The sequence below is a fragment of the Meles meles genome, chromosome 2, assembly GCF_922984935.1.
Source record: "Meles meles chromosome 2, mMelMel3.1 paternal haplotype, whole genome shotgun sequence".
NCBI classification, from domain to species: Eukaryota; Metazoa; Chordata; class Mammalia; order Carnivora; family Mustelidae; genus Meles; species Meles meles.
Window position 1 is genome coordinate 172,114,094 of NC_060067.1, and position 20,841 is coordinate 172,134,934.

The following is a 20,841-nucleotide window of genomic DNA, read 5'->3' on the forward strand; positions in this document are numbered from 1 at the left end:
TGAGTCAAAGTGACCCACGGTGTTTGATAATCATAGATCCCAGCTCTGCAGTGTCTCTGCTTTCCCCTGCCATTCCCCAGCGTGACCTCACTTCACCCTTGTGGGAGGCAAAGAGGGCAAGAGTCTTCCAGAACAAGGGCCAGGGGCTCCCAGCTCCCAGCCCAGGTCTCCGTGTCCCGGGTGTCTGCCACGGGGCTGAGCTGTGCAGCCGGCCCGTTACTCCCCTGGGAGGCCCTCCCTGAGCTGCTTTCATTTTCAGTATGCATTCCTTCCCGGTTAAGGAGTTGACTCACCAGTTCAGTGACAGGAGCAGGGACGTCCCTGGGATTCTAGGGACCAGGAAGGGGGTGAATGGCATCGTCAAGAATGATCTGGAATGTGTTTTAAGGAGAGTACAACCCCCCCCCCCCCACCACCCACCACACTCCACATTAGGCTTTGATTGCTATGGATTTCCAATACGAGGAACAGATGTGATGTTCCTAGTTGGGAGAAACTGAGAAAACCAGGTAACCATGCATGGGTCAGGCTGCACAAAATTGTGTCTGATTCTATAAACACTTTTGGAGCATGTGCCATGGGCCAGGCCCTGTGCTAGAACCTACCATCCAAAGGTGAGGAACCACACAAAGTCCTGTTTTGAGAGACACAGACATGAGAGCAGATCAAAGCAATTTCACAGGGTGAGGGCCTGGAAGATTATCCCCAGGGCTTTGGGGACACAGCTGAGAGAACAATTCACTTTTGGGAGGCTGGAAACAGGGCACAGTGTGGCAAAGAGAAGGGGACAGGAAAAGTCCCAGAGAAAAATGACATTTGATGTGGGCCTTCAAGGAAGATTTGCCTCTCTGGTTATTATAGGAAATGCTAAACACAACACACAATTCCAGTTCTTTCTCATTGGAGTAGACTATGCATGTGAATTTGCCTGAGATTCTTCTCATTTGGTCATGAATCTTTCGCTATAGAAATTTTTGTTGTTTTTGACAACTGTGTCCCTGATGTTCACTGCTTTGTGATTTGTAATTTAGCAATAAAATGACTTCATGGTAGTTGCTTAAAAATGTACATGAGGGGAACCTGGGTGGCTCAGCTGGTTATGCAACTACCTTCAGCTCAGGTCATGATCCCAGGGTTCTGGGATCAAGTCCCACATCGGGCTCCTCGCTCAATGGCAGTCTGGTTCTCCCTTCCCCTCTGTCCCTCCCCAGCTCCTTCTCTCTTTCTCTCTCTCTCTTTCTTGATTACTCTCTCAAATAAATAAATAAATAAAGTCTTTTAAAAAATATTTATATTATACAGAAATATGTAATGTCTTCTATAAGTTTCCCCATATGCCTCCCTCCCCAAAATCACTGTGAACAATTTGAGGTGTGAGTCTCGTCGTACCTTCTGTGTGTCTCTACACGCATGTCTTAACTGTTTTCTGAAAGCTGTTGCATTGTTTTACCACGGAATTGTGGAATTAAGGGGAAGCCAGGGGATGAGGGCAATTCTATCATTTTGAAAATACCGAAAGGTTCGGGGACACATCAGGGGGACACCTCAGAGACCTCACCTCCTTCTCCAGTGCTCTGTCCTCTGACACACCCCCCCCCCCCCCGCCCTTCTTCTGAAGGTCTGGCTCTTTTTATCCTTTTAAAGGAATGCCAAGGTCTCGGACATAGAAACTCTTTCTAGTCCACAGGAGATATTCTTAGCTGCTGAGCTGAATTTCAGAGTCCGTGTCTCTCATTAACTGGAGCTCACACTTCCTGCTCCAGGCTCCCCGGGGGGCCTTCAGCCCCTGCAGTGGCTCCAATCTGCCGCTGCCAGGGAGCCCGGGCACTGCTCAGTGCGGGGGTGGGGGGGTGGGGGTTGCGTACCTTGTGTCCCCGGCGTAGAGAGAAGGTGATCCGGGTTGACTCATTTCCTCTCAGGGCTCTGACTAGTGTGAGTTTCTTTTCTTTTCTTTTCTTTTTTTTCTTTCCTTCTCAATTTTTTTTAAAGATAATGAAAACCATTCAAGTGTTTTCCCTCCTGGTTAACAGCTCGTATGCTGGATCTTCGCTGCCTGGGTAAGAGAGTTAAATCTGGGTTGGAATGAAGCAGAGGAGGGCCAAGGGCTCAGAGCCGGTCTTGTTCCTTTCCTTCTGTGGACCCCGCCCCCCACGTGAGTGTGGGCCATCTCTCCATTTCTGCTCCTCTTCCCTCCCCACTCTCGGGACAAGGACAGGCTGACAAAGGAGATTGGGGTGATTTTCCACCAGGATTATGGTAATTGCTTCAGCTCTTCCTGGCTTCTGGTTGATTGGATTCCAGAATCCTCTATTTTTAACAGACCTTTCCCACCAAGCAGTCTCCAGGGAGCCCTTGGATCGCTAGGTGAGACCAAGGCAGGGGTTGGGGGGATGGCTCTGCGGGAGGTGCTGCCTGGCCTCCCAGACAGGCTTCCCCATCCGCTGGTTCCCACTCTCGGCGGTCTTGTGTGGTTGCTCTCCGGTGCTTCCATCTTGGAATAATCTCAAACCTCCAGGAAAACTCAGACCTCATGGGTCCTTCAGAAACAGGAGGTCCTGGGTGCTCAGCTCCTTTCTGGCTCTGAGTCAGGAGGCACGCTGGAACCCTAATGGACCCCCGTCCTCTCCGACCACCACCAGAGCCCAGGGTTCCTCACCACGCTGGTCCCTCCCCTCACAGCCTCTTCTCATCTACCACTACTCCCTCCTACCTCTCGCTTTCTTTGCTAAACTTGTAAATGCTTTTGTACCTGTCAAAAAGTTGCAAGAACAATGCAAAGAATTCTCACAGCTCTGTCACCTAGACCCTCTATTGCCATTTTATTGCAGTTGCTCTTCCTGTTTTTCTGTTTATCTAAAATACAAACTATGTATGACATAATTCCCCCTCACCCCAACATTCCATTGTGTACCACTGCAAAGTCAAGACACTTTCCCGCATAACCACCCTTCCGGCCTCCAGAGCAGGAAATCAGTATTGATGCCACACAACCATCTACAGACTCCGTTAAAATTTTGCTAACTGTCTAGATAATGAGAAATTATTCTCCCTCTCCCTTGTTCCCTCCCTTTTTCTCCCTCGTCCCGTCTCCCTCCCTTCCTGCCTTTCCCCAGGCTTCCCCCTCTCTTCTTCCCTTCCTGCCTGCTCCAAGCTTCCCAATTATCTCTCTCTTTCTCTATTCTTAGGGTATCTCCAGACTGTATTTAGTTGTCATTTCTCTTCAGTCTCCTTCAGTCTGGAATGTTTCCTCAAGTCTTTGCCTGTCTTGGATGTTTCCAGTAGTTTCCATTTTGTAGTCTGAACCTCAGCTGTTTGTCTACTGATGTTTCCTTATGGCCAGACCAAGGCAGTGCAGTCTTGGTAGGAATACCCTAGAAATTATGCCCCCTTTCCACCACTGGTGATGTTAACCTTGGTCATCTGTTGGTGTCATTGATTTTTCCCTTTATCATTGATCAGTATTTTGTGTGTGTTGCGGGGGCGGATATTCTTATATAATGCCAATATCCTGTTGTTCATCAAAGTTCCAACCACCAACCTTGGCACACACCTATACCTTCTGCCTATATCAGCTGCTGCTGTGATGGTTCCAGAAAGTGATTCTCCATTTTGGTCATTTCTACTACATTTATTAGCTGGCATTCTATTGGAGGATGAGCTTTTCCTCCTCCCTCATTGATTTATCTTTTCATTCTTTGTTTATACCTGTGCAGATTCATGGGCTCCTGTTTTATTAGATGGGTTATAAACAATACTCTCATGATTTATTTTGATGTTCAAGTCCAAATGAGACCAGTGGAGATGCTCTCAATAGGCGGGCTTCTTTGTTCTTTAACATGCCCTCATCACTCTTTGAGCATTTCCTTCCTTTCTGGCCCCTGTTGTCCCAGGGTGGTTTTGAACTTTCCCTGCCCCGGCCTTGGATCTGCCACTTTTCCAAGGTTCCTTTTAGTGGAGGATGGTATTTAGACACCAAAATCCAGTCACTTGATGCACTCATTGCTACTGGTTGTCATGTGCAGATCTAGTTCTGCATCTGTCTTCTTTTTAAATCTGTGAGATCATGCCAGTACTTAGGTCTAGACCAAGACCTCAGAGTTTTTACTAGGCCTTCCTCTTTCCACGTTTATAAACCCCTTCAGACAGTGAGAAACCTGACTCCCATTGATAGCATCATCCTCCATATATTGATATTTTTGCTCAGGGCAACAATCTCCCAACTTCTTAGAGCAGACACACTGCCTCCCGCACCTCTGCAGGGCACCATTTCTGGTTCCTGCTTCTTCAGACGCTGAAGTCTCTGAGCTGGGAGGGGTGGGAAGGAAAAAGGAACAGAAGGGAAGGTGGGAAAACTCCCATTCATTTTTTATCTCATTTCTGTTTTGGCTGAAAATTTAATGCAGGCAATTTAGGGAAAGGAATCAAAATTTATAGTGTTCCAGTGATTTTTTTGGCCAGCAGCTTCATTCACTTTCTCATGTAGTCAGTCTGTAGTGATAGTCACCCCCTCTTTCCTTTTCTACCATCTCGTTTGGTCCTCATCGTCTCCGCCTCTCGTTTCCATAGTCTGCTTTTCTTTCCTCCCTTCTGCTTTCTTTCTCATCAGTCTCAGGATTTGGAGTAGGAATGGTGATCCTTTTTTCTCCTCCACAGGCCCTGTTTAGATTCTTATTTCCTGTCCTGTTTTAGGGCTGCAGACTTCCCAATATATAATGTCAGTGATCTTGCTCCACAAATAGGGATCGACAATAGAGCAGTTAGAAGTCACAAGTGTACAAGTGGGTTTTATTTGGAGAATTAAACTTCTGTAACATAGGGTTGAATCCTGATCTTCTTTGGACAGATAGAACAAACTAATAGAGAACCCAGACTGAATAGGAAAGTGGGACAGTGAGTGTAAAGACCTAGGTGTATGACCCTCTCTCTGTATACCCTTGTCCTTATTATGGGCAAGATCTTCTGATTGACCAATTGACGAGATGTTAACCATTAACCAATAACCTTTACTGATCACATGAGTAAAGGGGAGTGCCTCATGAAGGCAGTGTTACTTAGAAGCCCTTCTTCCCCACCCCTCTTTTTGTTCATTTCGGGGCCCTCGGACTTCTTGCCTTTGTCTACCACTGCCCTTGGCTATTCTTCCCAAGACTCTGGTCCTTTCCTTTCCCATCAAAACTTCTCCTGGCCAGTGCTCCATTGCCCCTGGGCCTGGCTGGCTGGCAGCTAACGAATTTGATGACCTGAACCAGTAGGTGTTCATGAATAAAGAAGGTCATGCTTTCTGGATACTACCTTAGCGTGTTAGCTTAAGTCCTCTAGAAACACACTGCTTGGCTCAAGAAAGAGGATGGGGGACTGAAATAATACGTTTCAGAACATGTGGGTGTGGGGGGAGGAGGTGGGCCTCCAGGTCCTCAGGGCACAACCTGGGGCTGCCTGCTCAGTGTGGTGGTGGTGGGGGGAGCCGTATTTGTGGGTAAAATTAACAGCTGTGAGAAAAGGAAGTGGAAGGGTTGTGAGTCCACATGGGAAAGTAAGCAGCAGCTTTTGAGATGTTCTTATACTTTTCAGAGAGATGTAGCAGCCCAGGACATCATAGCTTTTCTATTTGAAATCATCCTCTGCAGGATGCCTGGGTAGCTCCATCGGTTGGGCATCTGCCTTTGGCTCAGGTCATGATTCCAGAGTCCTGGGATCGAGTCCTGCATTGTGTTCCCTGCTCAGCGGGGAGCCTGCTTCTCCCTCTGTCCGTCTCACCCCTTCTACCCTGCTTATGTGCTTTCTCTCCCTCTCTCTGACAAATAAATAAATAAAATCTTTTAAAAAATCCTCTGCATTGGACAGGAGAAGAGTTAAATTCCTTGTGACATGTCTACTGTATTTGTACATTTAGAAATCAATTAGTGTAATTGGGGCAATCAGAGATGCTAAACAGAGGAACAATTTACTGAGAACAAATGTCTGGAATTGTGTATTTTGCCAATGGAATTTCTCACAGTTGGTACAAGAAAATACTCCAAATTAAATCATTCAGGCTGAATGTGATTTTTTTTTCCCTTCCTCTTAAAAATGTTAAAAGAAACACAGCCTAGCTGAGAACTCCTCCCCCTCCTGTTGGACAGACTGCTTCTCAGAAAAATCCTCTAAATTGACATTTTACCTGAAAAAGAGCAAAGGCAGATGAAAAACTCCAGGTGTGTATGCTTGGCGTGAATGCTTTTGCCAAACAAGATCATAAACGTGTTGTCTGCTCTATTAGGACCATCGGAAATGAGATCATATGGGGGTAGTTGTCCTTAAAGGCTCATTATAGGGAGTATGTAGGATGTAAAGAGCTTCTAAGACATCGTTCCTGCCCTATCAATGAGAAAGACCTGGAAAATCTACAAAATTGTAATTCGTCCTGAGCCCTTCAGAAGACTTGAGATCAAACTGTGCAACCAAGTTAACTGAATTCCGAAGAGGGGTGAGCCCCTCCAAAGAGAGGTCTACCATTTCAGCTGTGGCAGAGTACGGGAAAAAGAAGCAGCTGTTATACAAGCCAAAATCTGAACAAATTCTTAAAGGTCATTGTGAGCTGCAGTGTTTCTGGAACCACAGGCCTCCGGTAGGTGTTCATGAGAAATATTGGGATATTTCAGGAGACCAGAGAGTCTCCCAGGATGGCAAAGGAATATAGGAAGCACTTGGTGGCTTTGGAGGCAGAGGTAGAGGCAGGAACAGAAAAAGCCTTGCCTGCTTCCCAGGATCCTTCCCTCATGTGAAGCAAAAACAAACACTCTGACCTTCAGACCATAAGTGAAAATCCATTCTTCAGGGCCAGGAATAGAAACAAACTACCTTGGCCCCAGGACACAGCGAAGACCCAGCGGTGCTGTAGGAACGGTAGAAGCAAAATCCCCTTTCACCTAAGGGAGGGCAGGAGATGATGCTGGTCCCCAAATGGTTGTGTACTAATAATGAAAAGAGTTCTGCTACTGCTGGAGGAGGAGCAAGAAACTCCCACCCAAGACCAAGTACAAAGACGAGGTAGGTCTTCCTGCCACAGAGATGAGGGGAGAGAATGCTTAAAATGAGAATCCCCACGCCCCTTTGAGGTCCAGGTTCAAGACCTTTTGTGGTATTGTTTGTAACACTAAGTCTAGGTCAAAACAAAGGAGAGCTTTCCTGCTTCCCTCCCTACCCCAGAACAAGAAAGAGCATATTACTGCTGGAAGGGGTGCAGAAGCATGGAGAAGGACCCCAACTGAGGTACGGCCATGCTGGCTGGCTGATAGCTGAAGGGAGATCAGGAACACAGGAATCCCTCCAGCATCCTTGCTCCTACTCTAAGCTTATGATACCAGATGCCTCCATCTAGAGGAATTTGAAGGCTGTAGTGCACTGAAGATAGCAAAACTCAAACCCAAGTCAACTAACCTAAGTCAATACACACGCGTGCGTGCACACACACACACACACACCCATACACATACATAAGAAGAAAACAAAACCTTTGTCAGAAGGCAAAGCAATTAACAGAAGCAGACTCAGAGATGAGATATTGGAACAATCGGATGGTCTTCACAACAGCGGTGATTAATGTGTTAAAGGATCTAGTAGGAAAGGTGAACAACATTCATGAACAGCTGAACAATTTTAGCAGAGGGATGGACAGTGTAAGAAAGAATCAAATGAAATGCTAGAAATTTTAAAAACTGGTTTCTTGGTGATAAAGAGTTTCTTTGATAGGCTCATCAGTAGTTTGGACACAGATGAGGAAGACATCAGAGAACTTGAAGAAAAGTCCATGAAAATAATCAAAATTGACACAACAGAATAAAAAGAGTAGGCAAAGAGAAAACAGAACTGAGCAGCCAAGGGCTGTGGGGCGACGTCAGTTAACCAAATGTACATGTAATTGGAGATCCGGAAGGAGGAGTTTTTAGGAAGAGGGATCTGGCAAGCTAGTGTTTTCCCAAGGAAGGCGTGTGGTTAAAAAGTGGCCACAAGTAGTTACTGCTTTGCTTTCCAGCTTCTAATTTACCTGAAGCATTTACTGCCACACTCTTACCTTTTTCTTTTCTTTTTCTTTTCTTTTTTTTTTTTACTTTTACCTTAGCTCATGGGTTTAGAATTTAAACTCAGAAACAGCTTCTCATCTCGCCGTTGTTAATGAACTTGTATCCCTTCCCGTGCACAGGCTTCCTTGAACAAGCCTCCAGGGAGATTTCCTGACCCTCTTGGCAGAGCAGCTCTTTTTTCCTCTGTGCTGCTTCTCATCTCATGCGTGCCATTTTGGGCATTTTCACATTATCTCACACTTATTTTTTATGCATCTGTTGCCTCTACTAAATTGAGATCTTCAAGGATAAGGGTCTGCATCGTATTCCTTTCTAGTGTGGTGTCAGGCATGGAATAGGTTCTCAGTAACTTTTGTCTGAATTGGATTAAGGAAATGCTTTCATTAGGTAACTGCTGGGACTCCGAGAGCAGCTGAGACAAGCATTTGGTCCAGCTGTGTTCCGTGGCTCTTATTCTGTGATAAGTTCTGGGCCTTTGTGCATATCTCCCATGCATGTCACAGGCACCTTGTGTGTGACAGCTATGCCCAGTGGGGCTTGGATTCATATCACCACAGTGATAGACTCAGAGGTGACTTAGGGTGACCACGTTGAAAGCAAACAAACAAATAAAAAATAGGGTCAGAAAAATATAAAGTAATAAGGAAGAAAGAGGACTTTGATCCAGGGTCTGGGAGGGAAGCTGAGTCACAATTTAAGATAGTGATCTATTGCAATGGTCCCTTTTCTATGGCTGCCTCCTGCCAAGAGTGTAGCTTTTAGTGGGAGGCCTGGGATGCAGTCCCTACAGAGGGACTTTCTGTGGACCAGGGCAAGGAATAAAATCTTGGATATCAAACTAGAGTGGCCGTGACCAGACCCGGATAAGTGATTGTGACTGAGGGTTCATTCTGAGCTGCTGGGTGAGCAAAACAAGGAGAAATGGGCTTTTATCCTCTGATGGAAACATACTAGTTCCTAGGGGCGAAAACAACAACTAAAACCACCACCACCAAAAAACCCCAAGCCCTTTTTTTCCCCTTGGGAAATCCAGATTTGTTTTCTATGTGGCTATGCTCTAGAAAAGGTGTGTGACCTTGGCTGCTCATTTGACTACCCCCGACCTTGATTTCCTCAGCATTCCGGGATCCCGACAGCCTGTTCCACTCCATTCTCTGGGCAGACAGGACGTCTAGAATCCTTCTGGTTGGAGATGCTGACATGGGCTCGAGAGAGCAGGGACAGACAGCCCGGATCATCGGCTGTCCACTTAGGTGTTTTCCTTGTTGACTTGCAAACTCCCCAGCTTTGAGGCATTCGGGAACCGCGACTGCTCATGGGAAGGGACCAGGCAGCACCATGCCACTCTCCCTGCCGCCACAGCCCAATCCCCTACGGGAAGCACACTGCAGCAGCTGCAAACACCAGCGCGAGTCCTGAGCAATCACAGGGAATCTTCCAGAACACTGCTGGGTTTCAAGAGAGGCTGGCAGAGCGTACTGCTCCAGGAGGAAGGAGGGGCTCCTGCGCGGACCGGCCCCGGCGTAAAGCCGAGAGCTGGAAGCTGCAGAGAAGGGCTCCAGGCTTCCAGAGCCCCCATCCCTGGACAGATTGCTTTTCAGCGCATTTGTGTTTTGCAAATTGATTTGAGGAGAACTGCTTTGCTGCCACCCAGTGTTCTTCTCCCTCCCCCAGCTTCCTGTTCTCACAGATCACTGTCTCACAGATCACTGTCCATTATCAAACCTGACAGGGACCCAGCCTTTATCCGATAAGCCCGTTCACACCAGGGTGTGAATAATTCACACCGCTTTGGACACTGCCTTTAATGGTGTGCACAGTCTGCAAGAGGAAATCATCTCACGGTAATTTCTAGGCATTTGCATATGCTGCCTAAGAGGGCCCTCCTATCGCCCCCCCCCCCCACAAACACCCCCTATCACGCTGGCTGTGCTGACATGCAGAGATTTGGCCCATGGCACTCTGCATGTCTGGGGGTGCGGGGGACCAATTGAATGGAAACGAGGGGCCCACCTCCTCTTTTCTCTGCCACCCAGGAACGTCTTCAAGGCCCCAGTGTAAACAGAGTTTTAGAGGTGGGGTCCAGGGCAAGGAATAAAATACCTCGGTGTGAGCATTCGTGGGTCACGGAGGGGGGGATTTCAGGGGCCCATGGTGGGTGGGGCTGCAGGAGCCGCCCCTCCCGCTGTGGTGGCAGGGTTTGTCCATTAGCCAGAGCCTGCAGTGGCTGCGGGGCAGCCCCTGCAAGGCAACGTGCTAGAACAGCATTGACTGAAGCAGGAGACAGGAAGGAATGGGAGAAGAGGGGGGACTGGCTGGTGGGCAAGGAGGAGGAGGAAAAAAACACAGCAGTAGGATAGGGGCAGTGCTGATTGACTAACATCATCTTCCATACGGAACCGAGATCTGCTCGTCACTGGAAGCGAAATGAATTCCATCATATTGTCGGAATTATGCATGGCTCTAAGTCACACTCTCCGAAGTCAGCTTTTGCCAAGAAGATTCCAGGCATCTTAAGTGCAAGGATCAGAAGACAGGACATGCCAGCGTGCCAAGTAAACCCTTCTCTCAAACCTTGCCACGTACAGCTGGAACTTTCAATGGTTAGGGAGAGTGCTGCTCCTGTGGACTGCCCACTGGGCGTGGACAGTTTGGTTCTCCCCACCCCATACCCCACAACTGAACTGTCAGACAAGCTTTGACCACATTTGAAAGGTCAAGGTGGCCAAGGGGCTATTTTAATACTGATTGGTCTGTCGAAGAAATCACATAGCTGGGTGGTTGGTGGTATTTAATTCTTCAAAGCTTATTTCAGAATGTTTTTGGCGCTTTTTTGCCATTGTTGTTACTAAATATGCACTTATCTCTGCAAGTGTTTAAGATACACTGGTGTTGCTCCTTTGCTTTTACTGGTTGGTGCCATGAAAATTAACCAGGGGGCTGAAGCTACAGCACTTCCATGAAGTGGTCGCCAAAAGCGTGGCCAAGATCTGAATTTCAAGGTCACCCACTGCCTTAGTGAGAGCTTCCCCACACTGAAGATGGAGATGAATCCAGGGAGAGATGGTCTTGTTATCGCGCTGCCTTCCTGTTATCTGGGGCTTCTGCAGAAAAGAGCTTGGAGAGGCTAGACCAGCACCACTCAGGGCCCCTCCCGTCCTTCCCTTCCCACCCGTCACACACCGCTTCACAGGGAAATGGCCTCATCTCAGCCGCTGGAACAGCAGAATGTATAGTCCCCTAACCACTCCCCTAACCACTCTTCCTGCCTCTCTGCTCTTTACAGAATGGGCTGAACGGCTTGCACCTGGCCTCTAAAGAAGGCCACGTGAAGATGGTGGTTGAACTTCTGCACAAAGAAATCATTCTAGAAACAACAACCAAGGTATGTCTCTTAGGGAGTGGGGAGCTTTTCATTGATAATTCAAGTGTGGGGGGGATCCCTCTTGTCTTGTCCCAAACTTGAGAGAAATCCAAGAGTGCTTCTGAATTTCTCTTGTCCTTCCCATCGCTTCCTAGTTCTAGGTATCCGTGAAATTACCCAAAAAGCACAGGACCCTATTTCCACAAAGAGTCAGTGGGCTTTTACTTTATCCTTCTTGCCAGATTATGCACCTAGAAATAGAATCCTTTTGGTGACTTTCTGTTTTCTTGGGGTCTCTGACTCCTACAGGGGCTAAGAACACTGGAAGCCCCACAGTCAGGTGCCTGGGGTCCAGATCCCAGAAGAACTACTTCATGCTCTGTGACTTTGGGTAGCTTAGCTAGTGAGAAGTCTCAATTCCCTCATCTGTAAAGTGGGGGTGGCAATACTTGGTTTCAGGATTCAGATGACAAACGAACAGGCATCAGCAAATATTGGTGGCTGTGTTGCTACTGAGGATGGAAGAAGAGGGCCAGACCCTCGCAGTTACCCTTCTCCAGCAATCTAGTTGGTCAGCTCCACACTTATTTCCTCCCCTGACTGATGACCCTGAACAGCATTCTCTTCTCCTATCAGGGGGCACTGAGCAAGGGCGGACGTCACAGCCCCCACACCGACATACTCTTCCCCTTAGCTCCAGTGACGTAAGCCCAGAAACGACAGTCATGAAATCAGGCAGCTACAGGTTGCAAAATAGGTTTTATTTCTTACATCCATCCATCCTGTTTGCTTAGCGAGCAAGATGCCGCCGCCGATACTTCAAAACAAAACGACACACAAAAACCACCTCTCTCTGCTGACTCGAGTACTGCTTCCTTTTCTCGTCCTTCCCGGTTACTTCCCAAGGTTTTCCTCTTGGCTTTGTCCTGCTGGCCTCTTTCTTTCCATCTGCTGTTCCGTACCCACGGTGGTCTCACGCCCAGCCTCAATCTCCGCTCCAGGCGGCAAGCGTATTTGCCACCTCTCGAGCGGAGAGCTGGAAGAATGACAGGTGGACCACAGGTAGAATGGTTATGAAGTGCATTACCAAAACATTAGGAAGGTGCAGTCATCCCTGGCAGTAAAATTCTGTGATTTTCACGTTGTGTCATGTCATGTAATTTTCATGCGATCTTGCCGGTGAAAGAGACAAGAGTTGTTCTTTCTCCACGTCTGTGAGGCACTTTTTTTTCCCCCTGACAAGTATCAGTTGTTTCCACCCTTCTTCTGTGGACGAAGGGGATGCAGTTAGTTTTCCTTCTGGCGCTCCCACGGACCTGGCCGCCAGCAGCGCGCCATCTGCAGGCTCCTCTTCCCTGGCGCGGCCCCAAGAGCCACGTGAACAGGGCGCCTTGGAGTTTTCGCTCTTGCCGAATTTCCCCTCTGATTGTTATTTTGCAAGCGAACGCTTGGTGTGTCTTTGTTATTTATAGACATTTTGTAAGGCAGCGTGGTTTCTGAATGCCACACAGAGGGAGGAAAAAAGGTGAGGCAGAAACCGTGGGCTGAGCAAGAGTCATAGCAGATTGGGGAATTCTAATGGGTCTCGCAAGCATAAGAAAGATTAAAAAAAGACAAGAGTAAAAAAGCCAAAACCAATATAGTTTCCTAAACTGTGCTTAGAAATTTTAAAAGCACAAAACAAAAGCATCCTGGTCCCATCCTCCCGTCTCTGCCTCGCAGGGGCCTGTGCTCAGCCTCTCGGCTGGTGGAGAGGGAGAAACCCCCCCCATCTCCCTGCCTGAGTGTGCGGGGCACCTGCCCCAGCCGCATCCCTTCCAGGAGCTCCAGGACACCCAGCCAGGGGACAGAGTGGGTCTTTGTGGATCACATGTAGCTAAGAAATTTTTTTTTCTTCTTCGAGGGTATGTTCCTGCATGCAGGGGGAGGGGTGGAGAAAACGGCTCCACCTCCTTGCCCTGGGAATCCTCACCCCAGGCCAGGGGCCCTCTTGCACCCCACACTGTGTGCCTTTGTGTGTAGGTGGAGGGTCTGTTTCCCACGGTCTCCTCTTTGCTCTTACCCACCACCCGTGCTGCCCTCAGCCCAGATCCGGAAGGTGGCATAGGCCAGGCTTCCATGTGGGCCCAGCTGCCCCCCTCCACTGCCCCTGGCATGGATTTCTGTGAGGAGAACTCTGATGTCATGTGATTTTAGGCAGAGAGGGGCAGATGGAAAGCAACATCTTGACATTGTTGTTTCTTGAGGGCAAGCAGCCCGAGTGTCTGTCATCTCGATACTCCCCCGCCTGGACCGGCGCCTGACACACATGTGTTCAGCGTGTATTGGAGGCATGAATGGGCACAGCACACGTCCTTCTGAAGGGGGAGACTTGGAGATCAGAGTCCTGATTTCTAGAGAAGGTCCTGGTGCCAACAGCCAACAAGAAGGTCTCCCACTTGGTACAGTGAGAGAGTCGGACCCAGGTGCCAAGGCCTCCAGACGTAAGCTCTTCAGACTTCTATGAAAAGTGATTAATCAGCAGCCATACCTTCATTTCTGGCACTTATTCTCTGACAGATGTTTGAGGAGAACCCTTTGGTTTATCCAATGGAATTTAAGGAGAAATCAAAAAGACTAAGCTTGGGAGGCGACGAGCAGGGCCCTCCTGCCTGATTCAGTCCACAGTTTAGAAACAAAGACCTGAGCTCCCTCAGCCCCCTGGTGCCCTCGGTGGGGCTACCTCTCCCACCTGCGGGTGCAAAGGGCAGCGGTGGCCATGTGGGGTGCGAGTGGGGGGCATCGAACTTGGCGCCTGCACCTCTCTGTTCGCCCAGGTGAGGACGCTCTTCTTCTCCCAGTGACAGATGGGTCCATTGCATGGACTGAGTCCGAAGTCCCTACTTGCCAGAGCTCGAGTTGCCTGAGATGGATTAGCAAGTGTTTATGTAGTTTAGTAAATTAGATGCCATCTGAACTGCAAAAAGATGGGTTTGTTTGAGATCTCTGCTCCTTAAGTAGCACAGGGACAAGTGGGCCCAGACAGGTCCCATTTCCTCCCGCCTGCCCTGTGGACAGATGATGTCAGGGGGAGACTCCTGTCCTGCCTGCCTCTCACGGAGCTGGGGTGCCAGTGGGGGTTACGTAGGTGAGTCAGAGAATGTGCCTGTGTTCCCATCCCTGGACATCTGGGAGGCAGGAGGGAGACGGGCAGGAAGCAGCCTGCCAGACCTGAACCCCGTCTAGCAGTTGTCAGAGACCCAGAATGGATCTGGATAAGAAAATCTGAGTGTTCTAGTCACCCCCTCAGAACCTGCCCCCAGCCCGTTTGCGTATTTCTGCCCTTCCTTCTCTTCGCCTCTCATTCCTCTGTCCCCCTTGGCCCAGCTCCGAGGGAAGGGCGCTGAGCCTGCGGGCGGCCTCTGCTGGCCTCCTTCGCCAGAGCTCCGGGACCTGGCGGGGGCTCCGCATGGTCCTGCCGAGTTACAGCTTGTGAGGAGCTGGAAGTCCACGGAGGGCCGGCTCGTCGGGCAAACCTTTCAGTGTGTGTCCTGAGGAACGCTGACTGTCCGTCAGCCGATGACGGAACGACGGAACGCTGCGTCTGCGGGCGGCGGATTAGGTGTTGGAAAGTGGTTTCTTTGTTCTTTAGCGTCATGTTTTCTGTGTGGAGAACAGGAAGGCTTTTCCTCCCTGGGCTTTCAGTACTATTTCAAGGTGTATAACGGGTCAGGCACTCATGGGTGTCATCTACCCGTTTTGTCTCATAAAGAAAACCCACTGTCCTCCACCCCAACACACAGCCTTATTAGTGTACCCTTAATGAGGACTTTACCTTTGACTGTCACAGCACCATTGACAGCCTGGTGGGAAACCTGCTCTGCTTCCTCTCCTCCATGTGTTTCAGAAAGGGAACACGGCTCTGCACATCGCCGCCCTCGCTGGTCAGGATGAGGTGGTCCGAGAGCTGGTCAACTATGGCGCCAATGTCAACGCCCAGTCACAGGTAATGGTCCCCTGGGCCTTCTTCTCCACCTGCATTTCTGTTACACTGTGAGCACATGGTCTAGATTAATCGGCCGTGCGTGTTTGCATGCTTCTACTGTAAGTGTGTTCTAAGAACGAGGTGGTTGATCATTGTGGACCCCCATCTCTGTTTCGTTAAACCAGCCAAACGATGATATATCTATCTAGCTCTGGCATGCTTGGGGAGAGAAAGCGTGTTTAGGGGTGGGTGGGATACGGGGACTTCAGAGGAAAGGAGTGAAAATAGACGCTGTGTGTCTGGTGGCAAGAGGCTGATTTCCATGGAGTGTCGCCCCCACCTGGTGGCCTTCTGTAATAATCCCACTAAACCATTTCGAAGCATCAGTGAGGTTTTCCAACCGGAGATGTTGCGGGGGACATGGCCCTGCGGGCTGGGTGAAAATAGGATGAAGACAGAGCTCTCCTCAGGTCAAGAGGATTCTGCTCTGGGTTTAGCATCTCTCATTTTGTGGGTGAATGTTAATGACTTTCACTCTTGGTCTACAGAAAGGCTTTACACCCCTGTACATGGCAGCACAAGAAAATCACTTGGAAGTGGTTAAGTTTTTACTGGAAAATGGAGCTAATCAGAATGTAGCCACAGAAGTAAGTACCTTGGGCAAACAGCCTTCCTGCTGGATGCCCCCCCCCACCCGGGTGCAGGACACCGTTGGGGGTGTGCATCCCTGGGACATGGCTTCAAAGATTTCCTGTGTCACAATTGGTGTGGAGTGTCATTGTGTGCTCTCTCCCTTCTGCTCACTGCACTACCCTGGGCGCTGCCGGGCTCTCCGAGGGAGGAAGAGACAGAGTCATGGGTCTTGAGGAATGCCCAGACACATAGCAGAGAAATAACACCAGACTCAGGCTTGTCCTTCCCACACTAAGCACCACTGAAGGCTGGACCTTAATGAGGAAGGATCTGGCCACAGACCATGAGTCACTTCAGCTCTGGTCCTGAGTTTTGTCATTGACGAAAGGATGAAATTGAGCTAGATGGAGCCCAAGCTTCTCTTGACAATGGACATTGTCATGCTCAACAGTCACGTGTCTTTCTGCTCATTCTTCTTCACCAGCCATGGGGTCCTGTGCCCCTCGGCGCACAACCAAGGAGATTGATCACGGTAGCTCACGATCCAGTCCTCAGTGCCTGGCGTAGTTTCTAGCATTTGCTACGTGTTACTAACCCTCGTATAATGAAGAAAGGAATGAGCCTCTGCCATGTTGAAGGGTGATAGAGAGGGTAGGCAGGGAAACAGGACAGTAAAAACCCCTCAGAGCACTCAGTCAGACTGGGAACAAGTTATAAAGGAAAATGAATGGCTCTGGGCTCTGGGAGATTGTGGAGGAAGAAAATGGGTTCAAGATAGGCTTTTGGGAGGAGGTAGCATTGAAACGGAGCTTGACAGATGCAGAAGGCTCTGAATGGTAAGAGAGGCATTTCAGGCTGAGAGCCCGTCCCGAGCAAGAGCCCTGAGGCAGGAAAGCGTGTGTCCTGCCTGGCAGACAGTGAGTGGGTGGGTGCGGTCAGAGCACATGGAGCTTTCCTCTTTTCCTGTGGCCAGGACGGCTTCACGCCTCTCGCGGTGGCTCTGCAGCAGGGCCATGAGAACGTGGTGGCCCACCTCATCAACTACGGGACGAAGGGGAAAGTGCGCCTACCCGCCCTACACATTGCGGCGCGCAACGATGACACGCGGACGGCTGCGGTGCTGCTGCAGAATGACCCCAACCCAGACGTGCTTTCCAAGGTGAGGGCGGCTCAGCTCTGGGCTGCGGAGCCGCAGGGGTCACCCCTGGCCGTGCCCCGAGAATGCCCTGCGACCGGGGACGGCCCCAGCCCAGCACACAGAGCACCACCAGCCCCCGCCCTCGGCACCTTCAGGTTCCCGCTAGTGACCTGGAGGGCCCCCCCCCCCCATGGGCAGCCCCGCTTCAAACCCCCCAGTGAACACCCAGGAACAGGAGCTTGGTGTGGAGCAGGAAAGGTTCCCGTTGCTCCCGGTCACCCAGAAAAGTATCCAGGGCAGGCTGGCGTGAAACTGGCCAGAGTGGGACTTTAAGGCTTGCAGGTGGTGTTCTAGAATTTACACCCCCTCTTTTCCTGGTGGATCCCTGGTGGAGGAAGGGAGGTGTCCCTATGTGAGGAGATGAGAATGGGGAGGGCTACCTGGGGGCCTAGACCGTGCACTCTCTGATGTCTTGAGGCACTGCTGGTCTGTTGTCTGTAAGTTTGGGCTCCTCTAGTGGGAGTGGATCACCTGAGTTATTCACATGGTCCCTTCAGCCCATGGTCGCTGGGTTTTGTCTAGAAAGCTGCTGACCGGATCAGGCATGCTCTCAGGTTTGTGGGATAGAATGATGACCATGACCCTCCAACGGGTCAAAAGCGCCACCTTTGGCCAGCCAGCTGAGTCACCACTCCCTTTTAGGGGACTGAAGCCATCTCTAGAGTGAAGATCATGGCCCCCGTAACACTTTTCATTCGTTCATTAACATTTCTTCATAAGTAGCCATTCACGTGAGTGGGCCCTGCTGAGTTTGAGGTAATGCTAGTCCATGGTTTGTCCACAGGAACCATAAAACAAAGAATGGGGTGCCCTCAGAGGTGGCACCCAGACTTGAATATGACTTGCCATGAGGCATTCTTCGACCCTTTCAGCAAAACTTTCCATCTCGGGTACTCGGGCCCTGCTGACATTTCCAGAAGCCCTGTCCTTATTCTGAGGTGGAAATGGCAGAGCATGACTTGTGACAAGTTGTCCCCCTCTGTTGTGCCCCAGACGGGATTCACCCCCCTCCACATCGCAGCTCACTATGAGAACCTCAACGTGGCCCAGTTGCTCCTCAACAGGGGTGCCAGTGTCAACTTCACGCCCCAGGTAAGTCTCCCCAGCAGGGCCTGCGCTCGGGCCAGGGCTCTGGGCTTGTCAGGCCCTCACTGTGACACCCTGGGTTTCCTCCTCATGGCACGAGTGCCCCCGGGTGAGACAGCCCTGGTGTCTCTCAAGCTCCTCCTTGTTTTGTGTCTGATTGTCTGCTCCTCAGTTTCCATTTGTCCATTCTCGAGGAAGGCTGGAGGGCAGGGCTTTCTTCCAGTCTGTTGTGATGACAGGGCTTGGGAGATAGGGCTTGGCTCGATTGCGGCAATCAACAAGGATGCCGTCATGTCCTCATAGGTTTTGAGATCATTCCTAGGCCAGAAGCATCCTACCAGTAGGCTGAAAGTGGCTTCCTGCTTTGCTGCCACCATAGGGCTAGGGGGACATGGGCATGGGGTGCAGAGCCGCTGCCCTGGAGAGGAGGACATCGCAGCCTGACTGGTTCCTGTTCCTCCCCCTTCCAGAACGGCATCACGCCACTGCACATCGCCTCCCGCAGGGGGAACGTGATCATGGTGCGGCTCCTGCTGGACCGGGGGGCCCAGATAGAAACAAGGACCAAGGTGGGTGCCAGTGAGCTCCGTGGCAAGGCCGGGGGGAGGGAGTTCTGCCTTCCAGAGTCCCCCCGGCTCTGTGATGGCCCGCTGATGGCCTCTCATGGCCAGTGAGTGGTGGGCCCCTGGCCATTTGAAACAGCCATGGCGGGAGCCAAGAGGCAGCAGGAGACACAACGGGCTGTGTTGGAGCCAAGCTGGTCCTGAAGGAAACATCTGAGCTTCTTGTGGCTGCAGCGGTACCGGGGGCAGTCTTCTCTGCAGTGGCTCATAGGTGCCTTCGGGGCTTTCTCTTTTGGACTCTATCTTTTAAAGGATGAATTGACACCTCTCCACTGTGCAGCTCGGAATGGGCACGTGCGAATCTCAGAGATCCTACTGGACCACGGGGCACCCATCCAAGCCAAAACCAAGGTTCGTGCTTCCCTTCCGTGAGGAGCATCCTTTTGGCAGGGCTCCAGGTCAGGCCCACCCAGGATCGAATCCCATCTCTAGAAAACAGAGATGCTAATACTACTAACTGAACCAGCGTGTTGTGTACCCCAATGCCTGTCGCACGGGAGACACTCGTTATAGCTCTAATCATTAGCCAGATCGGGCATGGCCCTCTTTTTCTCTAAAGGGCCGTACAGTCAATATTTTTAGACTCTGCAAGCCATGATCTTTGTTGCAACAATTTAACTCTGCCACTGTAGTAGGAGGGCAGCCATGGATAATATGCAAACTAACCGTCATATTCCTATAAAACTTTATTTACAAGTACAGGCAGCGGATCAGTCTTCACTGAGCGTTGGGAAGTATGGCATGACCTTTGTGTCAGTCTCTGAGTGACAGCTAATGCTTAGCTTGCTAGAGCTGGGGTAGCAAAGTGCCTCATGCTGGATGGCTTGAACCACAGCAGCCCATCATCCCACCGTTCTAGAAGCTGGGAATCTGAGAGCAGGGTCAGTAGGCCTGGTACCTTCAGAGGTTGTGAGGGGAATCTGTTCTAAGCCTCTCTCCTGGCGTCCAGTGGTTGCTGGCCATCTTTGGCATCGCTTTGGCATCACCCTGACCTCTGTCTTCCTGTCCACATGGTGTGGTTTCTGTGTGTGAGTGTCTGTGTCCAAACTTCTCCTTTCTATGAGGACAGTACTCATACCGTATTCGGGCCCCCATGAAAGACCTCATCGTAACTGACATCTGCAGTGACCGGATTTCCAAATAACGTCACGTCCTGAGTACCTGGGATTAGGACTTGAACATGTGAATTTTGAGATGACACAATTCAACCCGTAACACAGATACTAGCTGTCATGCAGCCTGGTTGTGTGTCTCCCTTGCTGAAAATCTTTTCATGCTCCCTTTCTGAAAGCTAACATCCCAGTGCCTGAGCTCACTGTCTTGATGCTGCTGCTGCCTTCCCCGGAGCCCAGCTCCGTGCCCCCGTCAGGCTTGGCCCTCCTGCACTTCTAACTGCATAGGTGAAGCTCCCCAAGTTCCTGAAGGATCGCTGCCTCTGTGATCCAGTCTGCACTGCTCCCTTTGCTAAGAGATTCTTCCTTTTCTGTCTTCCTAGAGAAGTCCTAGCTCTGGGCCACCTCCTCCTGAAAGCCTTTCCTCCCCATCCTCCCTCCTGGAAACGCTACCCTCCAGTGGACCTCTGTGCTTTGATCTTGCCTTCCCTGCTGTTAAAGCACAGAATGGCAACAATGTATCTGTTTCCACCTCTTTTGCTGTGGGTGCCCAAGCTTCCTTCAGCCAGGGATTATGTCTGTTTTCTTTTGTTTCTCCAGAGTTTAACCCATACCTGGTGCTCATTAATCACTTAGTAAATATTTGTTGAATTAATGTGTGAAGGATTGAGTGAAGAGTCTCCTTTGTTTTTAATGTTGGCTTTTTGTTGTTGTTGTTGTTTTTTAAGAGATTGCTACCTAAGGAAGAGTGAAAGTCCTTAATGAAGTTGTTTAAGTGATGTGTGTGTGTGTGTGTGT

General features: G+C 50.0%; 1 protein-coding gene across 13 annotated transcripts in view; it reads left to right on the forward strand.

The window, feature by feature from the left end:
• The window catches only part of ANK1 (ankyrin 1), a 207,011-nt gene that overhangs the window by 123,897 nt on the left and 62,273 nt on the right, over positions 1-20,841 (forward strand). For all 13 annotated transcript variants that reach the window (XM_045994143.1, XM_045994157.1, XM_045994165.1 and 10 more), the window contains exons 3-9: positions 11,350-11,448; positions 15,314-15,412; positions 15,940-16,038; positions 16,998-17,183; positions 18,216-18,314; positions 18,779-18,877; positions 19,184-19,282. In XM_045994143.1, the coding sequence (XP_045850099.1) occupies positions 11,350-11,448; positions 15,314-15,412; positions 15,940-16,038; positions 16,998-17,183; positions 18,216-18,314; positions 18,779-18,877; positions 19,184-19,282 (780 nt within the window). The remainder of the gene's footprint in view (positions 1-11,349; positions 11,449-15,313; positions 15,413-15,939; positions 16,039-16,997; positions 17,184-18,215; positions 18,315-18,778; positions 18,878-19,183; positions 19,283-20,841) is intronic.